This window comes from Eptesicus fuscus, chromosome 7 (genome assembly GCF_027574615.1).
Source record: "Eptesicus fuscus isolate TK198812 chromosome 7, DD_ASM_mEF_20220401, whole genome shotgun sequence".
In the NCBI taxonomy this organism is placed as follows: domain Eukaryota; kingdom Metazoa; phylum Chordata; class Mammalia; order Chiroptera; family Vespertilionidae; genus Eptesicus; species Eptesicus fuscus.
This window is the reverse complement of record NC_072479.1, coordinates 89,653,744-89,676,927: the sequence shown is the minus strand read 5'-3', so window position 1 is coordinate 89,676,927 and position 23,184 is coordinate 89,653,744. Positions and strand designations below refer to the sequence as shown.

Sequence of the window (23,184 nt, the reverse complement as noted above, 5' to 3'; positions counted from 1 at the left end):
CTTCGAAACATCTAATTTTGGCTATGTTTTTTTTTTTTTTTGTAATGTAATGGAACTTTCTAATTCTGACCAATGTTCTTATTATCAGAGCCTGCTTCATTTAATACAAGCAATTTCCTCTTTTATGTTTTGAAAATATGAAGCACATATATTCCAAGCGTTTGTTCCAATAATAGAAGTGCCTATTTTAGGAAGACTATTTTCCTGTGTATTTTTATGATAATGTTTCTCTTCTGCTGCCATTTTTTAAATAGACTCCATGTTACTAATGCTTCCCATTACTAAAACGAGATAGATCTGGGCACAGTGGTGAAAGTAAAACCCAGCTGTTGGAACAAAAGTTGGGTTCATTTGGCATCTCTCATAACTGGCATGAAACACTGTAATTTTATTTGGAGGCAAAGAGAATCATTCAGGCTCAAAGAACAAGGGGAATAGCTTTAAGTTTTACTACTTCTATTTGAGGAACTCCTCGTTCACATCTGTGAATGAAACCCCAAGGAATGGCTCTGCTTGCCAATGTAAAGGAATTAGAAGAGCATGTAAATGACCAGCACTGGACCCAGAAGCCTATATGAGGAGCTGATGGCCCAGAGATGTTATTATCCATCTTGAATCAGTAGCAAAAAGGCCTTATTTACTTCCTGCTGCAAACATAAACATACTCTAATCTTATGCCTTAGTTGGGTTGTATAAATATTTTTATGTTTACTTATTTTTTTACACACAGAGACATAAATCCTATCTACGAGGTGGCTATTTTAATTGTCTATATCCTATACTCCTCTTCATCTACCTTATATATCTTTATGTGACAATGTTACTCAATTTTTAAGTTGTTAGTAGCAATAAAACAGATATTATAAGTACCTTTTCAAGAAGTCACTGACAGGATTTGTAATCTCCACCATAAGGGAATATTTTTCATCGTTTATACATTTTTGCATAATTTGGGTAAAAAATTCCAGAAATCTAGGTCTCTGTTTAAATTTCATAACTGTGAAAACAAGAAAGTTCATACATATATAATTACCAATACATATTAGTGCTGAATGGTTACTATTACTAATACTCATTTTGTTCTAACAGAAAAATTTATTAACCTGTTTTTTAGATTTCTCACTTTTAAAAAATATGTAGAGTAAATGTGGTGAGAACCACTATTTTCTAAAATCAAATAATCCTTTTAGTCTATATTTCATTTATTTTCCAAACAACTCAGTGTTAAGGAAGATTTCTTAAAAGTTGCCTCTCATGTATGACTAGTTGGAAAAAAATTGCAGAATAACTAGTTATCCTACTTTTTATTATATTGCACTCTGAGTTAAGCAATAATATTGCTGTTTCTTCACAGCTGAACTTAAGGATCACTAATACATTTTTCAATCCTCTAGTTTTTGTAAGTTTCATCTACTACCCAAATAAGCCACCATCAAGTTTCTGTCTTACCAAACTTTAAATCAGGCTCCTATTTCGGTCTCTTTCATCACTTGACAATCAACAGTCTGGATTATTCTAAACAAGTAAAGGACCCAAAATCTTCTGCCTGATTAGACCAAGCATGTCAAACTCGCGGCCATCGGGCCACATGCCCCAGTTAGGCATGTGGCCTGCCAGCTACGAGTTTGACATGCTTGGGTTAGACCTTTAAGTAGTAAGCAACAACAAAACCCACAGAATGAATGATCTTCAATAGTAAGTTGAGTGAACAGCATGTACACATTTAGGTCACCTACCTTCTTTCACAGCACCTTTGATCGACCAATTTAAAACTATAGGGTAAAGAAAGATAGGGTCCTCTGATCCTGTGAGTTCAGCTGTAACAACTAAGGTTAAAAATATTAATAATAAGTAATACATTCTGTTTAACATCAATAACCAAATAGGAAAATTCTTTGGAGGAGACGAAAAATAGGAAAAAAATCCCTCAAGTATTCTTTCTAAATTATGTGCCTTAAAAGTATCAATTATATCATATTTTAGAGATAAAAAATTTCAATAATCTCCATTATTTTCTTTTCATTACCCCCACCCAAGAGCCAAGGAGTCTGCTACCAAATAGCTAAAGAGTTTCCAAGGCACAAGTTTCTGTTATTCAACAGCTGTCCTATATCAGCAAGGCCCAGACTCAGAAACCTACCAATTATATTAACTCCATTTTTATAAAATTATAATTTAAAGACAGTAAAGCATAGAATAATGAACAGCACAGCCATTGGAGCCAGATTGCCTAGGCTCAGAATCTAACCCAGACATCTTTAAATTATGAGACCTTGGGAAGGTACTCAGCTTCTGTGTGCCTCAGTTTTCTTATCTTTAAAATGGGAATAACAATAATAAGTTCTTCATATAATGGTTACATAGGAATTATATGAGTTTTGATATTTATAAAACACATAGTAGTTTCTGGCACACAGGAAAGAGTAAATTACTAACATTACACTGTGCTTCCTGGTAAAATGTTAGGGTTTCTGTGTTTGTTTGTTTGTTTTGATAATATGAAAAAAAATAATTCACATTTCTAGAACACTTTACATCTTAAAGAATTACATGTTTATAACCCAGACAATTACAGCTTTCAATAAACTATGTTTACTGGTTATGTGAATAATAGAGCATTGGGTTCCATTCATAAATTCAGCTTATAACAGACATGAAGAATGATGAAACAGAGAAATCTAAGTCAGGGAATTCTGAAGCACCACAACCACCCAGATACAACTGAGACACACAGTAAGAGAGGTAAGTTAGGGACACAGAAGTCTACAGGGATGGTCAGTTCCCAAAAGACTACGGGGCCAAAAGTGGAGCCTCCCACTTGAAAGAAACGTAGGTACTCTGCTGTTCTTCTGGAAGATCTGAAGTACCTGCTTTTTAAAAATGTGATAATACTTATCACCAGAAACTAAATCAATTGCTTACGAAGATTTCCAAATTGCAAACTCCCAAAATTCCAATCATTGTGTTAACATATTACTACATAGCACAATGATCTGAAATTAAACTAATCTTTCACTTGAGTAGACGGTGTTTCAAATCACTCACACATTAACACCTCTCATGATATCTCATGATATTCCTTTTTATTTCTCAGTTACCCTTTGCTGTTAGAGCAGTGCTTCTCAATTTTGCACTCTCCCTCCCCAACTTTAACATTTGCCTCCCAGTTGGTTGTCACAGCTGGGGGAAGGGGGAGGGGAGTCTTGTGTGCTATGTATCTATGGCAGTGATGGGCAACCTTTTGAGCTTGGTGTGTCAAACTTCGCCAAAAAACTGAGCATAACTCGGGCAGTGTGTCACTTTGAGGGAAAAAGATTATTTCGCAAATGTTTCATCCTCAGGAGCAGCAAATGTTTCATCCTCGGCATGCGGCTGCCTCCGCGGCCGCGTGTCATCAGAAATGGCTACGTTTGTCAGTGCTGACACGCGTGTCATAGGTTTGCCATCACTGATCTATGGATAGAGGCCAGAATGCTGGTCAACATCCACAATGCCTAGGACAGTCCCCCACAACAATTATCTGGCCCAAATTGGCAATAGTGTCAAGGTTGAGAAACCCTGCTTTAGAATCAGAAGAGATAGACTCAAATCCAAGCTAACTATGCAATCCTAAATAAATCACTTAATCTTTATGAGTCACATCTGTAAAAAGCAGTTAGCAATCCCTTATTAACAGAATATTATTAGGATTATAAATTTAAATTTATTATATAAAAGCACTATGTAAACCTTAAAGGGTTTACCCAAATGCTAATCTCCCCTTAATCCTTTTAACAAAATATTTTCTTATTTAAAAATATATATATAGCCGAAACCGGTTTGGCTCAGTGGATAGAGCATCAGCCTGCGGACTGAAAGGTCCCAGGTTAGATTCCGGTCAAGGGCATGTACCTTGGTTGCAGGCACATCCCCAGTAGGGGGTGTGCAGGAGGCAGCTGATCGATGTTTCTCTATCATCGATGTTTCTAACTCTCTATCCCTCTCTCTTCCTCTCTGTAATAAAATCAATAAAATATATTAAAAAATAAATAAATAAATAAAAATAAAAATATATATATATAATGCTCAACACAAGTACGCAGAAAGAAAACAAAATGACTACATTGCTTCGTCAGTTTGAGAAGGTGTGTCTCCAACAAGAGCAGCTGTTCATTTATCTTTTCAGGGGATAACGTCTGCGGTAGCCTCTTGGTCCTAGAAGACTTCTTAGAACAACCCTAGAAACATTGGTTACATTTCAGAATGTACTTCAACAGGTTTCAGCAATTGTCATTTTCAAATAGCATTCTTAAAATTCTGTTTTCGTACTTTGTAAATAAAACTATGATCTACATGGCTAAACAACGTGAATTAATAAATGCCAGAGTCCAGGGGGGCCTCCATGGGGACATGTGGGGGAGTGTCCTGAGGCAAAGCCTGGGTGACAGCAGGGGCTGGCTGACAGGCTCTGAGAGTGAACACTTGGTGGGAAAAACCTTCAAATCGCCTCCAGCTTAATCAAACTCTCTCTAGATAAAGCAATCCTCTTGAAAAAAAGGATTATGGCTAAAAATGATATCCAGTTAAACTGGGCTGATAGTTGAAGGTTTTTGTGGCAAACAAATGCTTCCATGGAAACTCAACATATAATAGAGAAAGAAACGGAGCTACTCTAACTGATACAGCCACACCCATCACTGAAGGGGCTTCAGGTAATTCCTAGTGCACCCCAGAAACCTGATCAACTAAGTGACAGTTCAAATTTGATGAACAAAAACATTTAACCACATAGTTTCTAGAAAAGGCAATAAAGCAAGGTCTAGTCACCAAGCTTGGGAGACAGATATTAAAAAGTTGTCTCAAACATTAGCAGTCTTCTAATGAAGGTAATTTAGGTGTGACAATGAGTTTGGGAAATCTACTTTGAATACTGTGAAAAGCTCTGACGTGTTCTCACTACATTCAGTGATGCACCCAGGATAGTAAAATCTTCAATTTGGGATACTTTACAGGGCTTTTAGTCCAATGTCCAGCTGGGTGCAGGAAGCTCACTATCAGCCGTAAGTGATGATCAGTACAGGTGACAGGGAGCTTCCCAGAATTCTAGCATGAATTTATTTTTTTAATCACAAAAGAAAAGGGGGGGGGGAGAATCAGTTCTTCACTATATATCACTTTTCTTTTATGTAAATATAACAAATTAAAAACTGTTTTTAACATGTTTGCTAATAACACATGATCTCTTAAAAGACTCAACTAAATATAAGCTTAGAGATGAGGAACAAAAAACAGTTACCTCCTCTTGTGTTTCTTCTTGCTCAATAATACCAAATAGGGATTTGCACTCCGATGTGATGTCCAACATCTTTTTTCCATAATTTATAATAATTATTGCCAGCTCATACTCCTTCCATGAACGCAGAATCTAATTTAAAATATTTACTAATCATCTCTGTTGGAAACTCTTGATGATTCTCAAGTGTCTTACATCATCTTTCATAAACTCAACAGTCCCATTAATGTTTTGGGTCTAAGAATTGCTGTTTCTGTTAAGGAAACTGAAAGCTAACCTCTAGATCATATGTCCCTAGAATTAAAACTGCTTGATTCCACTCTTTTGAATAAGGGACAAATAACAGGAATCTCATCAATAATGAATACCCTGTACCTCTGGGACATATAGCCATATACGTTTGGTAAGTTAACTACTCAGAAAATGTTTCCACTTAAAAAATCCATGTTAAAACAAAATCATTCCTAAAGGCCACATAACCGTCACCTCTTGTCTTGAGTTGCTTTCCATGTGAAATGGCAAAATTACTGACAATGGTGTTGGGGGAGGGGCATTTAAACAACCATAAATGCATGACAAGGCACTCTGGTAGTGGGCTGAGCTAGAATTAAGCTGTTTTGGGCAGATTCTCCATGAACCCCAGGAGAAGCAGACACTAATCATAAGAAGGGGAGTGGCCCACTCTCCTACTCCCATCCATATTTTCCTGTTATTGCTATTCTTTGCCTTCTCTACCTGGTCCTTATCTACCTCTCTAGTGTAATCTTTGACCACTCATCTTCTTGCACTTTAAGTTTACAAAATATTGATCCAAGTATAAATTCTGACCATGGTTTCAGGACTTCATGCTTTCTTACAGCTGAGCCATTTCCCAGAACAGCTTCCCCACCTTATTAGAGTAATGTATGGGTTATTAACGTAACCTGGTCATTAAAACCTGGATTCTAGCATCAACTCCAAGAAAGCTTCCCTGGCCAGCAATCTAATTTGCATGGAGCCTGCTGCAGTGAAGGGCCACATGAAGGAAACACACTCACCGTGAACCCCATAAGGCAATTCTCTGTGGGTAGAAATAAGTTTGTATGAATTTGTTATATGTAGATGTGTTCTGTCAAGTTGAATACGTTAGTATTTACAATGAGTAACAAGTGTTACTTCCCTTGCAGGGAAATGATATAAGTGGCTGAACAAGAAAGTGAATAGCTGCTTAAACCTGATAAGACTGACTTCATGCAAGGTGTAAGAACTGGAAATACTTCTGTGGGACCAGCGCAATAGTGGAATAAAGTAATTCTGACTGTGGAACAAAGGATGGGAAGGAAAATGGTGAAATAGCATTTGAAAAGGTAGATGGGGTTAGTCATTCAAGGCCTTGAATGCCAGGCAAGGTAGTCCAACCTTATTATAAAATTGATACAAGAGGGAGATAGTTTTGTTATTAGAAAACACAAATGGGGTAATGTTTGCTCTCTCCTCAACTTCGCTTTCTGACATATTTAGGTCCTCTGCTGAGAGTACTAGGCAATCTTTTCTCCTTGTTATAATATGCCAGTAGAAAACACTAAATGAAAAAGAACATTTCAAATCAAAAGGAGAACCAATTCTACTTAACACATCAAATGAGCAGAAACAAAAAGACTAGACCAGATGTTTAGCATAATAATTTTTTAACAATGGCAAAATAATGAAACATTGAAGACTATGTGTCTCAGAAGTGGCACTTATTTGGAATTCTGGCAACTTTTGGAAAAACTACTGCTGCTTGTAGAAGAAAGACTAAGCCATCTGAAAAGAGTAGCAATTTTTTAAAAGTAGCAGAGAAAAGAAACTGGCATTTGACACATTGGGCTTTATAAGAGAAAATCCATATAAAAATGTGTTTATATGAAATGCACACCTGAAATCTGGGACTGCTGGTCATGCTGGAGGAAGCTTCTGGAATGACATTTCTAAGCATATCCATTTTGGAAGACTAGTTCTAATAGCAAAATCCTATTAATATATAGCAAAATCTTAAATTAATATATACTTTACTTAAAAAAAAAAAATCCAGCCCTGGGCAGGTAGCTCAGTTGTTAGAGGATCGTCCTGATACGCCAAGGTTGTGGGTTCCATCCATCTTTGGTCAGGGCACATACCAAAAGCAACCAATGAATATATAAATAAGTGGAACAACAAATATCTATCACTCGCTCTCTCTCTCTCTCTCTCTCTCTCTCTCTCTTTCTCCCATCCCCTCTCTAAACATATCCTCAGATAAGGATTAAAAAAGAAAGATTTTGACTAATCGACTCTCTTATTCTTTCTCTTGCCTGGTGGAAGCAGGACTGGCTCCTTGGACGAAGTGCCCATTGAGATTCTTAGATAATCCTCTTCCCTTCTCACTCTACACAGTGTCCCATTTCATCTGTTTCTATTGCTCCAATTGAGCCCATATATTAATGACTCCTTGGTCTTTATACATATTTGGCCTCTTCTGAACTCCAAGCCTATAGATCCAATCATATGATCATATAATGGCCACCTCTTTGAATATCCTATAGGCCGCCAAATTCAATAAATTCAAAACTCATGATCTTTTCTCCATTTTCCACACAAAATTGCTCCCCATCAACATGTAGCATTCTGCCTAGGACAGATAACTGGATTGTTGTTGACTCTTCTCTCTCCCTGTTTTATCCCCCTATACTCAATAGGTTTCCAAGTTCTCAATGCTCTCTCATTAATAACTTTTTAAAAATATATATTTTATTGATTTTTTTACAGAGAGGAAGGGAGAAGAATAGAGAGTTAGAAACATCAATGAGAGAGAAACATTGATCAGCTGCCTCCTGCACACCTCCTACTGGGGATATGCCCACAACCAAGGTACATGCTCTTGACCAGAATCGAACCTCAAACCTAGGACCTTTCAGTCCGAAGGCTGACACTCTATCCACTGAGCCAAACCGGTTAGGGCTCATTAGTAGCTCTTGAATCTTTTCCAATCCCTCTCCCACTTTTCCACACTAGCTTAATTTATCATCTCCCACCTTCTAACTCATTCCCTGTCTCAGATCTTACCTACCCCTCATGCCCCATCCCTCTAATGATGAGCTGTTACACAACCAGAATAATTTCTTTTTTCTAAAATGCAAATCTCATTATATCATTTCAGTGTTTAAAAATCCATCAACCGTTCCTCTTATTTATCTACTTTTTGTTTCGGTGTGTTTTTTGAATTCTGTGTCCTGTTGAGAGAGATTTTCCCTGACTTCAAGGCCATACATCCTTGAATCCACTGGGATTTTATTTTGTGTATGGTATGAGGTAGGATGCTGGCTTTGTTTATTTTCAGATGAATTGTCAGTTATACCAGCACCTTTTAATAAATAAACTACTATAATAAACTAGAGGCTTGGTGCATGAAAATTCATGCACTGGAGGGGAGGTGGCAGCCAAGCCTGCCCCTTCTCACAGTCCAGGAGCCCTCAGGGGAGGGAGGTGACCCGGCGATCAGGGGAAGGTGACACTCCCATCACACCTCTGCTGCTGCCACTGCCGGCAGCGCAAGTCTCGGCCAGCCCTGGTTACCTGAGCCTCGGGCAGCCCTGGACGGCTGGACAGCTGCCATCTGAGGCTTGCCTGCACCCCAGGCCAGCCCTGAGCGGCTGGGCAGCTGACAGCCAAGACTTGCCTGTGCCTTGGGCCAGCCCTGGGTGGCTGGGGGGCTGAGGAGACTGGGGGACTCCAGAGGCAGGCGCGCTGCAAGGCCTTGCCCCGTGTGCCTGCTGCCCCAGCGGGGTTGAGGGGACTGGGCACCACCATCTTGTGGCTGTGGGCACCGCCATCTTTGAGGGCATGGCAGTCAATTAGCATATTCCCTCCTTATTGGCTATGGGCACCACCATGCGATAGCAAGATGGTCAATTAGCATATTCCATCTTTATTAGATAGGATAATTATTTTCTTAATGAATCAAAATAGCACTTTTGTCATATATTAAGTTCTTCTATAGACCTGGGTCTGGTACTTGCTGGATTCTCTATTCTCTTTCACTGACATTTGCCCATTATTCTACTAACACTTGTTTTTATTGAAGTGGATTTATAGTAAATTTTAATATCTATTGAGGACTTTTAAATTATCCTACTCAGTTTCAGAGAAACCCCATTGGGATTCTTATTTGGACTACATTACATTTAAATATTATTTTAGGAAAGATTTACATTTCTATGAGAGGAAGTCTTCCTATTCAAGAACTTGGTGGGACCTACCATATGTTCAGATCTTTTCTGTGTCTTTGGTAAGATTTCATAGTTCTTTTATTTATGTTCTTTAACAGTTTGTTAAATTTAAAATATTGTGCATTATAAGTGCTATATTTTCCCCTCTTTATTTCTAACTGGCTACTGCTAATTTAAAAAAATTAACATTCTATAAGTATTTTACATATAATCACTTTATAAATTCTCTTTTTCTTCTAATAACTTTTGACTAGATTCTCATGAAATTCTCTTTTTACTTCTAGTAACTTTTTACTAGATTCTCATGGGTTTTTGAGACCTCTACAATTACAAATAAATTACACTTTTCTATTATAAAATTAATTTCATATTCTTATCTATTGCATGAAACAGAATCTCTACAAATAATGAATCACACTATTAAGAGTCAGTATTTCCTATGCCTAATTTTTTTTTTAAAATGGCTTCAAAAATTTGCCATTTAGTAAGATTATTGTAAAACTTTGGTAAATGTCTTTATCATTACATTAATTCCCCCTTAACTGCGGTTTTGCTTTCTCTGGTTTTAGTTATTGTGGTCAAAATATTAAATTAGCCCCAAATATTAATATTAGCCCCAAATATTAAATATAAATATTTAATATTAGCCCCAAATATTAAATTTCCCTAATCATAGACATCATGTACTCCTGGCATCCAACCATAGACATTGTCTTGTCTCAATGCCCCAGGTTCACTCCAAGCAGATGATCCTCCTTCTGATTTATCATCAGAAGGTCAATAGTAACCACATGCTACATCTCAGTGCCTAAGTCATCCACCTCACTTCACCTCATCATGTAGGCATTGTATCAACTCACATTATCATAAGAAGGGTGAGTACAGTACAATTAGATATTTTGAGAAAGAGAGACCACATTTTCATAACTTTTATTATAGTATATTGCTAAAATTTTTCCATTTTATAATTATATATTGTTGTTAATCTCTTACTGTGTCTAACCTTATCATATGTATGTATGGGGAAAAATATAGTATATATATGGTTCAGTAGTTTCAGGCATCCACTAGGGATCTTGAAACATTTTCCCCACAAATAAGGAGTGACTACTGTATTCAATAGCTTCCTTTAATTCCTAAGTTATTTTGAAATTTTATTAGGAAAAGTTGTTAAGTATTATCAAATGCCTTTGTAGCATTTTTATATAACCTTAGTTTTTATCCTTTAATTTGCTGTTGTAAAAACATTCAAATTTTGTTTTAATTCAGAATTGAACTTTAGTACTTGACAATAAGACTGTCCTAAGACCAGAAAATCCCCAGATGCCATCAAGGATAAGAGAAGGGTGGTCAGACAGAGCAGAATTGAATAACACTGTAGAATGCCTTTTATTCTGATTCATGTTGTGGGCCCTGAATTCTTCTTCTTTCTTTTTTTAATAAGTTTTTTACTGATTTTTTAGAGAGAAGGAAGGGAGAGGGATAGAGAGACAGAAACACCTATGAGAGGGAAATATCATCGATCAGCTGTGCCCTGCAAGTCCCCACAGGGGATCAGCCCACAACCCAGGCACCAGCCCAAGCCTGCTCTCCCCCTTCCCACCCCTCCGCCCCTATTCTGGGTGGACACTCAACCACTGAGCCAGACTGGCTAGGCTGAATTCTTCTTTTTCAGATGTGAAAATTGCTATTCCTCCTTTATTTTTGTTTGCATCTTCCCAGTACTTTTATCTAATCATTTCTTTTTCAACCAGTGTTTGTCACTCTGTTTTATGAGTGTTTCTTGACATGAAATACATTTAAACCTGGCTTTTTAACCCATCTGCCAAACTCTGTCTTCTAAGGCCATTCACACTTAGTGAAGTAATTAATATACTATATTTTATTCCTTCCACCTTATATACGCTTTTTCCTTCTAACTTTTGCCGAATTAAGCATTCTTCTTCCCTGTCACTCCTCTGTTCATTTTTCCTTCCTATCAATTTAGAGTCTTACTGTGCTGTAAATTTCTATTCATGGCTAAATGGGCCATCTTTGAATATATTTATTCTATGAAAAGAAAGTAATGTTTTAATATATGTATTTTATACTATACTAGAGGCCCAGTGCATGATTAAATCATGCACGTGTAGGGTCCCCTAGGCCTAACCTGCCATCCAGGCCATATCCACTGCCCCGCAAAGCCTAGCACGCTCCGCGGACACTGCTAGCAGCCTGCTCCCCGCTTTTGATGGCAGGGGATCCGCTGGTGCCGGAGCGGACACACAGCTCCCCGCTTTCAATCGCAGGGGAGCTGGGTGCCTGTCCACTGGTGCACCAGGCCCTTCAGAAGCCTCCGGCGCGGTGGAGGCTTCTGAAAGGCCTGGTGCGGGAGCGGACAGGCACCCAGCTCCCACGCTTTCACTTTCGATCGCGGGGAGAGCTGGGTGCCTGTCCGCTGGTGCACCTGGCGCGGCGGAGGCTTCTGAAAGGCCTGGTGCCAGAGTGGACAGGCACCCAGCTCCCCCGCTTTTGATGGTCCGCAGCAGGACGTGGGCTCGCTGCCCCAGAGGCCCCTTCTGTGCCGCAGCACAGCTATGGCACAGACACTGAACTCGCGCCACACTGGCGACGCGAGCTCAGCGTCTCGCCAGCCCAATCAGCCACCCCGGCCACCCCGAGTCCCGCCCCTCTGTGCCTCCTGGCCAATCGTGGGCATAGCAAAGGTATGGTCAATTTGCATATTTGTCTATTATTAGGTAGGATTATTAAATAGGATTTTAAACACACACACACACACACACACACACACATACACACAAACACAACATTCATGCATCAAGATTCTCTAACTGCTCACCCCTCCCTCAGCCCCAAAGAGGATTTAAGTTTTAATTCTAGGTTACTAATAAGTTTTCCTTTCAAGGATGATTCTTCTATTTCAAGAAACCCTACTTAGCATTTATATTAGAAGTCCTAGTCACATCATTATTATCTATTTAATTTTAATAATACGTATATTGTCAGATTCATTGCTCCCATTATTCCTCTCCTTTTTGTCTTTCCCTATCTTGGGATTTCTGTTCTGAGTTAACTGTCATTTGATAGAGTATTTCCTCAAGTGTTTTCCTCAGATAAGTACACAGGCAGAATACTTTTTAAATGCCTGTACTTCTGAAAATGTTTATTTTGCCCTGAGAAATGAATGGTATCTTTCCTGGTTATTAATTCTTAGACCCTCAGGATTCTACAAATGTTGCTCCATCTTAATTCTAGTGTTACTGATAAAAAAAAAGAAGTTTTAAACTAATTAATTCTTTTTCATTGCAAATAACCTATTCTTTGAGTCTCAAAACTTCAAGATTTGTCCTTATCCTTGGACTTCAGGCATTTCACCAGCATATGACTACACATATGTTCTTACATTTATCCTGCATAGGACCTATTACTTCAGGGGGCCTATTACTCTCCATTTGTTTCTTTTTTATCTCCAAAACTCCTTTCATTCAACATTACGACTTCTGAGTTTATCGCTAAATAATTCTGTACTACATTTTCAGGTATTTGGTGAGCTTCCAGATTTGACTCAAGAAATACCATTACCAGAATCTGTTTAATTTTTACTAAAAAGTCAAATTTGTTTGTTCATTGACAGATATTCTTGTTTTGTGTTTTGATCATCTAATGGCACTAGCTTGAAAGTTTTCTTTCTTGTTTTGCTGTTGTTTTTAAATCATCTTTTCCAACATGGTGCGAGTAAATGGCACAATTATTTTAGTATCTGGTCTGCTCTTTCCCCTTGGGGTTCTAAGTTTCCTTTAGTGAGTTATTACTCTTCTCATCCTGCTAATGGCTTATGTTCCCTCGGCATCTACACAGACCAGGACCTAGAGGTCTCTCCCAACAGTGTAAATCAGTGAGTAATGGAAAGAATATGATTTTCTGCTCCTGAGGTCAGTCCATGAAGAGCAGCAAATCATGACTTCTTTGCTAAGGTGGAGGTTAGGGGTATCTCTGTTGCTTCAGTTCCATAGAAGCAAACTTTAGTCCCAACCAAAGCGATGAACCAAATCAGTCCCCCCATGCAGGATTCTTCCAGATCCCTGACCAAATCAGAAAGGCCCTATGAGCACCAAATAAAACAGGCAGGTAAAAACAGCCCTTCTTTGAGGAGATTCACTGGATTCAGTCAACCAAACCTTTGAAGAAGCACACAATGCTTGTCTTTGAGCCAAGCAATGAGGATAAGTAAGCCTACCTCTCTGCCTCTGGTCTCTTGGTTCTTTCTGGTTTCCAAAATGCAAATGCCTTCTTTTCATCCCCCTCCTCCCCAAGGTACACCCTCCATGCTTTACCAACTGGCATGCCTAGGCTACTTTTGATCTAAAATGCTTTCTGTGTATTAATTTTTAAAGTAAATCCTGTAAAAGTAGCTTAACTTTCTAAATCATTACTGCTCCTAAATTTTATGACACAAGACAAAGAATAAGATAAATACCTTTGTTGTGTAGAAGAGACAACAAGCTATCATATGCTGTATGCTTTCAAAACTTGCCATATATTTCTTTGAGTGGATGACATTTGGTAGTCCTTGCAAAACCACCAGACACTTTATCAAGATCTAAGAAATAGAAATGCAATAGTTTGTTGAAAAATATTCCCCTTACACATTACAAAATGTTCCGTTCAAATCATGCAAGTTTTAAGGCATTAAATTTTATTGTTATCAATAATGATTGATAAATTGTTTATCATGTATAGAGGAATATCCTTTGAAAGAAAATTGGTATCAATTTTCAGATCAGTCCCTCATCTAAAGTAACTTGAAAACCTGAGGAGATAATAAAATAAGTATATGAATAACTATAAAACAAAGCATATTTTATCAAGTGCCATAAAAGATACAGACAGAATGTTACATAGATATAAGAAACACTAAGATCAGATCCAGGCTTAAGAGGTCCTTGAAAAATCATATGGAGAAAGGTGTACCATATTAAATATACTGATACCACGTACTTGAAATACTAGTTTCCTTCAAAATTAAAACCAAACATTCATATCCCAGGAAAACAATTAATTTTGATGTTTACTTCTATTCTCCTTGCTTCATACTATAAGTAATACTAGCATCAGAAAAGCTGAATTAAGATTGCATCAATCTATTCTTTATTCAGATTATCCAAAGGACAAATTAATATATGGATGTTGGTCTTTTGGGGGTATGTTAATCGCTTCAAACTACCATTCCAACAATAGTATTACTATTGTCACAGTACACTTACAAGTTTTTTAAATGCTTCTTTAATTACTCCCTTCCACTATCACCCTCTCCTGCCTTACCAGATCATGTCCCCAAATCATGTTAACATTAAGTTGCATCATTTTCTCCTGCCTCAAATAATTGTGTGTGTGTGTGTGTGTGTGTGTGTGTGTGTAAATACTAAATGTACATAATAAGAGGGTTGATGTTCGGTTACAAAATAAGATTTATACACACTTTTGTGAACTGTGCATTTCTCCTTCAACCATGTCTTGTGAAAAAAATCCCTCCAAGTCTACAGGTTTAGCTCCAATTCATTATTCCTAATGCTGCATAATTATTTACAGTAGATCAACCATCATTTAGTCAGCCACTTCCAGAATCTCCATGTTGCAGTTTTAGAATTGAGATTTTGCAGTGTGGCCATCCTCCTGCTACTTCCCTTTCTCTTTGTCTCCAGTTTTATGGCCACCACCAAGAGTGCCACAATAAGTACCCTTATACAGGCTCAGTTTCCAATATGAGAGGTAATTGAGCCGACAGCTTTGAGAAGATAGCCAGTGAGGATGAGGCACCATCCTCCAGGGCATAGTAAACATTCTAAGTCAGTGACAATTATGTGGTACTGTGTCCCCAGCAGGTAGAACACATGGATCCAGGAATGAAGGGGTGAAACTTGGAGTAGCATCTTACCAACTGGTGATTTTATTCTATGGGATAAATTACTAATAGAAGGATTGCTTTGTCAGGTAGATATATTTTAATTTCACTAAAATGTTATTCTTTGGGATAAATTACTAGTAGATGGATTACTGTCAGCTATATTTGTTCTTAGTTTAATTAAAATTAGATTTAGTTTAATTAAAATTAGATTGCTTTACCAAACCCAATGCCTATAACAATTCACATTTCCCACATTAATGAATGAGAATGCCTTTGCACCACATCCTCACTAGCAATAGGAGTTACAGATCATTTCAACCCTGCCACTGATATGAGATTGTTCATTTAATGTTCACATATATGAATATTCAGAGTTTGGGCAGCTTTCATATGTCTCTCAGCCTCTTAGATTTGCTTTTCCGATAAACTACCTATTTGTATCCAGTGCCCATTTTCCTGTTATAATAGTGTCAATTTGTAAGACTTTTTGTTATGTATGCTTATCCTTCATCAGTGTTAGATATATTTTTTCCAAATCCATAAATTTTGTGCTATCTTTATTATGGTCCCTTTTTCACACATAGATTGCTGTACATAGAGTCGAATATGTCTTTTATTTTCTTGCTGTTTCTAAGAGTTCTGTCTTGCTTAGAAATGGTTCACCAACCCTGGATTGCACAGGAAATCTCCTGGATTTTTTGTCACATTTTTTGCTTCATTCTGTATTTATAATCTAGATATTTTTAATATGGTACAAATAGAATCAAACTCAACTTTCTTTCAAATGGATATCTAGGTGTTTCACTACAACTTACTAAAAATATCCACTCTCTTTCCACTAAATTGGGATGCCAATTCTGCCATACATTACATTCTCATACATATTGAAGCCCATTTCTAGAATCTTCTCTGTTCCACTCGTCTTTTCCTCTTCTAAATAATGTACTCCAATCCTAAGGCTTTTCTTCACAGCTATAAGCCATTCTGAGCTGTAACTAAAGGCATCCTGAGTCAGTGGGATCCTAAAGAATGACAGTGGACTATCCTGAACTCAACCAGCCTGAGCCCCAATCAGAGCTGCTGCTCCTAAAGTGGATTCTTTGCTAGAGCACATTACCAGGCATGCATTTATATGGTTAATGTTTTCTTTTCCACACTCTAGGAAAGAAGTATTAGACATTCCCATTCACACTGGGCAGATAAGAATATACATTTAGAGTCTTGCCCCAGAGCAATAACTCTCCCAACTTCTGACATACCCTCTCTAATAAAATGGTAATATGCAAATTAACCATCACTCCGCTACATAAGCCACGCCCACCAGCCAAGCCACGCCCACCAGCCAATCAGGGCGAGTATGCAAATTAACCCTAGCCAAGATGGCTACAGCCACAGAGAGCAAGGTTTCCCAGGTAACAGAGCAAGCCAAGCTTTCCGATAGCCATTGCAGGCCTAAGCCTCCACTCAAGCTACAAAGTTTCAATTATAGAAGGTAAACAAATTCAAACAGAAATGGGGGCAGAACGGAGCTTGAGAGAGCAAGCCAGGGTTGCCAGCGGCAACAGGGGAAGCAAAGCTTTCCGCACACCCTGGCCAGGCTCACCCGCTTAAGGCTACAAAGTTTCAATTGTAGAAGGTGAATTAACTGCCACAGAAATGGCTGTGGTTGGCAGAGGGAGCCGCAGGCTTGGCTCCGCTCCAGGCTACAAAGTTTCAATTGTAGAAGGAAAATAAATTCCAGATACCAGGGCCTCCGCTTGGGTTGCCAAGGGGCGTGGCCGGCCTGCAAACCACCACAGGCCCCTCGCTCAGGCCACCCCACGCCCCAAGGGAACCCCACTCTGATCCGGGACACCATTCAGGGCAAACCAGCTGGCCCCCACCTGTGCACCAGGCCTCTATCCTATCTAATAAAAGAGTAATATGCAGACTGACCATCACTCCAACACACAATATGTCTGCCCCCATGTGATCAAAGATCCTGCCCCCATGTGGACACAAGATGACCACTACAAGGTGGCCAACAGGAGAGGGCAGTTGTGAGGGACCAGGCCTGCAAGGGAGGGCAGTTGAGAGGGACCAGGCTTACAAGGGAGGGCAGTTGGAGGTGATCAACCCTGCAGGAGAGGGCAGTTAGGGGTGACCAGGCTGGCAGAGGAGGGAAGTTGGGGGCAAACAGGCTGGCAGGGGAGCAGTTAAGCATCAACCAGGCTGGCAGCGGAGTGGTTAGGGGGTGATCAGGCTGGCAGGCAGAAGCGGTTAGGGGCAATCAGGAAGGCAGGCAGGCAAGCAGTTGGGAGCCAGCAGTCCTGGATTGTGAGAGGGATGTCCGACTGCCCGTTTAGGCCCGATCCTGGTGATATATCTGGGACATCCTGGTGATCGGGCCTAAACGGGCAGTCGGACATCCCTCCAGGAGTCCCAGATTGGAGAGGGTACAGGCTGGGCTGAGGGACAACCCCCCTCCGTGCACAAATTTCGTGCACCGGGCTTCTAGTATTTTATGAAAGGATGTGATCTTTCTGGGTGATTCTCAAAACAAAACATTAGACCACTATATCAGTAACATTATGTCAATCAGACCTAATGAGCAAGAAATGGCAAGTGCACTCAAGACCTTAATACTATGCATGCCCTCCAGAAGGTAGAAATAAACCCTATTAAGATTCAGAGGCCTGACACATTAAGTAAATATCTGGGACATGCTGAGGCACCCCCTCCAAAGTAAGTCTGACATTTGACATCTATCATCTCTTAAACAAATAAGACAATGATAGGTAGACTCCTTTGGATTCAGGAGGAAAAATATTCTACACTTGAAAATACTGCTTCAATCCATTTGCAAGTGACATGGAAGGCTGCCAACTATTAGTGTTGATGCTGGATTTTGGAGGCAAATCTCTTGAGCAGCTGAACTACTAGATGTGGGGAATTCGGGAGGAGGAGGCATGTCTATACTCAGTAGAGCCACTCCAAGGTGAATATTTGGTAACTTATTTAAGCTCTCTGATTAATTTCCTCCATAGTGAATTTAAAATTTTTACACTTTGTATAAGTTCACTGACATCATCTTGGCTCTCAAAATCTGAGCGAATGATGATGACAATGATGGTGATGATGAGTAACTTTATGCACCATCAGCAGTAAAATCTTCCTCCTCTCTTATTTCCCTGTCCTCGGCAGAATTCTAAAATAGCCCGCAAGTCCCTCCCCTGATGTGTAAGCTCTGTCTAATCCCTCCCCCTGAGTGGAGGTAAGACCTGTGAAGGTGATGGTGCAGTCACTCCTATGACTGCATTTCATTATATAAGACTCCTCAGGCATAGCAGAGGAGACTCCCCTGCTGGCCTTGAAGAAGCAAAGTGCCATCTTGGGCAGAAAACTGGTAGTCAGCCTTCAGGAGCCAAGGACCTCCTATCATACTATCGCAAGAAAATGAATTTTCTCAACAACCAGTGAGCTTGAGAGAGGACCCTAAGGCTCAAATGAGATTGCAGCCCTGATTTCAGCCTAAGACATTGAGCTGCCCAACTAAACCACCATTCAGCTTCCTGGCCTACTGAAACTGTGATAGTAAATGGGTGTTGTTTTAAGTCACTAAGTTAACAGTGATTTGTTAGGTAGCATGAGCAACTAATATAATCCCTTCAGTCAGGATATCTTCTAACTTCTCCATCACTGAGACATCAAACATATTTTCTTGGGTCATCCACCAATTTTTCCCCCAGATGATAGCTTTAACAACATGCTTTGAATAAATACTGTTGCTTCTAACATTACAAGAACACAAAAATTGAAATGAAATTTAAAAACCTGGAAAAGTAGATTGCTAGTATTTAAATATAGACAGCACTGGGGCTGAATATTTTCAGAGAAACACATTTTAAGTCCTTATTTATATCTGCCCAGACATATCATTTAAATATTTGTTTTTCAGTTAACTCATGACATTTCCTAAAATACTTGTTATTTGTACTTGATAAGAGATACATTGTTTTTTTCTATTCCAAAATGCACTGCTGAGTTGCCTTTGTAAAAATACCCTTATCTGGAAGGAGAAGAGGAAGAAATACCCTTACCTGTACGACAGGTACCAAAACAATATTGTGATAGATTATAGGAGCAAGGAGGCCATAGCATTGAGTCACAGCTTGGAGAGCATAACTGGAATCATTTAGGTAGTTGCTAAGTTCCAATGCCACTAACACTCTCTCACATTCAATTATTCTAGCAATCTGTAAAGAAACAGGTATTGTTACACAAATTAAATATCAGGTACTTCACTAATGTGTCTAAGGAAAACAAAGGTAGGAAATATGATCCCTATGGTTTAACAGATGAATGTTGGCATAAAGAAAAATCTAAATTCAGGAACAACACTAACTCCCTAATAATGCTACACAAGGATAACACAATTTCAGAATTAAACTTCAGAATTTTTTGTAAAATAATACAAATACCACTAGTAACAGAAAAAGAGCCAATCTTTGTAACTGGTAAGATAAAATCTTGGCTACATTTTAATGTAAGAAAAAACAGAGTTGTTGCAAAAGCATAAATTATAATAAATAATAATTAAAATATAATTTCTCTGTAATATTGCCCCCACTTAATTAACAGAGTCCCATTTCCCTTCTGAATTTGTGAGAAAATAGCAAATTTTCAGTAGAGCAAACTAATCCCCTGTTATAATTCTCCTACGTTAGTAAAATGTGAAGATAGGCTTTTGTGATTAAATGATACTTAAAAAGAATAAGAATCTTATCTGACTCCTCCTTTCCCTTTCCTGAGGAAGATTTCATTATTTTTCTATGTATATACATACAAGATTATGTACAAATAAAACTGTATGAGTAGAAACCAGAAATTTCCATACAACAAATTATTACTCAAATACTAGCCTAGCATTCTGGAAACCATTGAAATACTTAAAATTGTCTTTCTTTTCAGACTGGATGCTGAAAGAAGAAACTGAATACTATATATAGTAGGAACAGATTGATGGTTGTAAGTGCTTGGGCTCTGCAAGACTGTGCACCTGCCTTGTACAAAGAATCATGTTTTTTTCACTTTTATATTCATAAAAACTAGTACAAATTCACATAACAAATTATTGATTAGCTAATGAATAAGTGCATGGGTAGAAAAGAGCAACTGCAAAATAACCTAACAGCCAGGCCAGCATGACTCAGTGGTTGAGCGTTGGATTATGAACCAGGAGGTCATGGTTCAATTCCTAGTCAGGGCACATGCCCCGGTTGCAGGCTCAATCCCTGATAGGGGGCATGCAGGAGGCAGCTAACCAATGAGTCTCTCTCATCACTGATGTTTTTATCTATCCCTCCAACTCTCTTCCTCTCTGAAATCAATAAAAAAAATATTTTTAAAAAACAACAACCTAACAAAAAAAATAGCAAAACCCTCCATATATCTAAGGTGAAAAAAGTAACTTCAATCTAAAGAGAAAAAAATGTAGGATTGTTATTAAAAGCAAGAGTGTAATCAGGTTGTGGATGTATATGGAACAATGTTTATAAGCTCCCTGAGACTCTATCAATAGGACATAGGTTAAATTCCTGCCTCTGTACAGGAATGCATTGTTATAATTTAAAAAGAATTTGGTAATTGACATGTACCAGCATGAAAATATGTCCAAGATCTATATTATAAAAACCTAGTGGCCCTCACACTGTAATGACCAAAGACTGTCGCAGATGGGTGGGGCTACAAGCGCTGCGGGACGTGTGTGATTTCGCATGCTGGGCTCCTAGTCCTATCTAATAAAAGAGTAATATTCAAATTAAACATCACTCTGCTACACCCATAAGCCATGCCCACAAGCCACGCCCACCAGCCAATCAGGAGCAAATATGCAAATAAACCCAACCAAGATGGCTACGGCCACAGAGAGCAGGAGGGAGGCTTGGGTTTCCCAGGCAATGGAGGAAGCCAAGCTTTCCACCTGCCCTTGCTGGTCTAGGCCTCCACTCAAGGCTACAAAGTTTCAATGATAGAAGATACATAAATCCAAACAGAAAAAGAAGCAGCCATGGAGCTGGAAAGAGCGGAAGGCTAGGGTTGCCCCCGGCGATGGAGGAAGCCAAGCTTTCCACACACCCTGGCCTGCCCAGGCTTCCGCTTAAGGCTACAAAGTTTCAATTATAGAAGATACATAAATCCCAACAGAAATGGCTTCCACCATGGAGTAAGCAGAAGGCTTGGCTCTGCTCCAGGCTACAAAGTTTCAATTGTAGAAAATAGATAAACCCCATATACCAGGGCCTCCACTTGGGTCACTGGGTGGCATGGTCGGCCTGCAAACCACCACAGGCCCCTCGCCCAGGCTGCCCCACGCCCCAAGGGAACCCCCACCCTAATCCGGGACATCCTTCAGGGCAAACCAGCCAGCCCCCACCCATGCACCAGGCCTCTATCCTATCTAATAAAAGAGTAATATGCAAGTTGACCATCACTCCAATACACAAGATGCCTGCCCCCATTTGAACACAAGATGGCTGCCACAAGACGGCCAGCAGGGGAGGGCAGTTGGGAGGGACCAGGCCTGCAAGGGAGGGCAGTTGGGGGTGATCAAGTCTGCAGGGGAGGGCAGTTAGGGGTGACCAAGCTGGCAGAGGAGGGAAGTTAGGAGGGACCCAGGCCTGCAGGGAAGGGCAGTTGGGAGGTACCCATGCCTGCATAGGAGAGCAGTTGGGGGGGACCAGGCCTGCAGGGGAGGGCAGTTAGGGGAAAACAGGCTGGCAGGGGAGCAGTTAGGCATCAATCAAGCTGGCAAGGGAGTGGTTAGGGGGTGATCAGGCTGGCAGGCAGAAGCGATTAGGGGCAATCAGGAAGACAGGCAGGCGAGCGGTTGGGAGCCAGCATTCCTGGATTGTGAGAGGGATGTCTGACTGCCGTTTAGGCCTGATCCCACTGGGCAGATGGGCATCCCTTGAGGGGTCCCAAATTAGAGAGGGTGCAGGCTGGGCTGAGGGACACCCGCCCCGTGCATGAATTCCATGCACCAGGCCTCTAATATATTATAAAAATGTTTAAAAGTCAATGTGCAGCCGAAACCAGTTTGGCTCAGTGGATAGAGCGTCAGTCTGCGGACTGGAAGGTCCCGGGTTTGATTCCAGTCAAGGGCATGTACATTGGTTGTGGGCACATCCCCCGGTGGGGGGTGTGCAGGAGGCAGCTGGTCGATGTCTCTCTCTCTCATTGATGTTTCTGGCTCTCTGTCCCTCTCCCTTCCTCTCTGTAAAAAATCAATAAAATATATTAAAATAAATAAATAAATAAAAAATAAAAGTCAACGTGCAGAACAACAAATATATCATGATCCCATATAAATTGGAAAAAAAAGAAAAGATAAAACTGTGAATCCTACATGGACTATCAAATAAGTCAGCACAAACACACAAGGCTCCTCAGTCCATTCGCAAGCCAGGACTTACATTCCCCAAAAACATGAAGTTGAAACATTAAGAAACAAATAAAGGAAAACTGGCACATTTTTAGTCATTTTAATTCACTTACTTGTTGAGCAGGAAAAATCTCATTGCCTTTGATATTATCACAGAAAAGATTTTCTTCTTTAATTTTAATGTCACTTGTTACAAAAATATTTCTGAGAAAAAGGTATAAGAGGATCGAAGAAGTCTCTGCCAAAATATCTGAATATAATCTGCAAAAAGGAGTAAATGACATTACAGGTTTAAATATAAAAATGATTTATCATGTGAACTTGCCTTTTTAGATTGATTTGTTCTTAGTATCTACAC

General features: G+C 39.5%; 1 protein-coding gene across 1 annotated transcript in view; it reads right to left on the bottom strand.

Annotated features, from left to right (window-relative positions):
• CFAP54 (cilia and flagella associated protein 54) overlaps positions 1-23,184 on the bottom strand; it is a 247,148-nt gene that overhangs the window by 140,659 nt on the left and 83,305 nt on the right. Inside the window, exons 24-30 of the mRNA XM_054719381.1 lie at positions 22,940-23,087; positions 19,483-19,638; positions 13,976-14,098; positions 5,276-5,404; positions 4,103-4,217; positions 1,737-1,826; positions 871-997 (exon numbers count right to left, since the gene is read on the bottom strand). Coding sequence (XP_054575356.1) covers positions 871-997; positions 1,737-1,826; positions 4,103-4,217; positions 5,276-5,404; positions 13,976-14,098; positions 19,483-19,638; positions 22,940-23,087 — 888 coding nt within the window. The remainder of the gene's footprint in view (positions 1-870; positions 998-1,736; positions 1,827-4,102; positions 4,218-5,275; positions 5,405-13,975; positions 14,099-19,482; positions 19,639-22,939; positions 23,088-23,184) is intronic.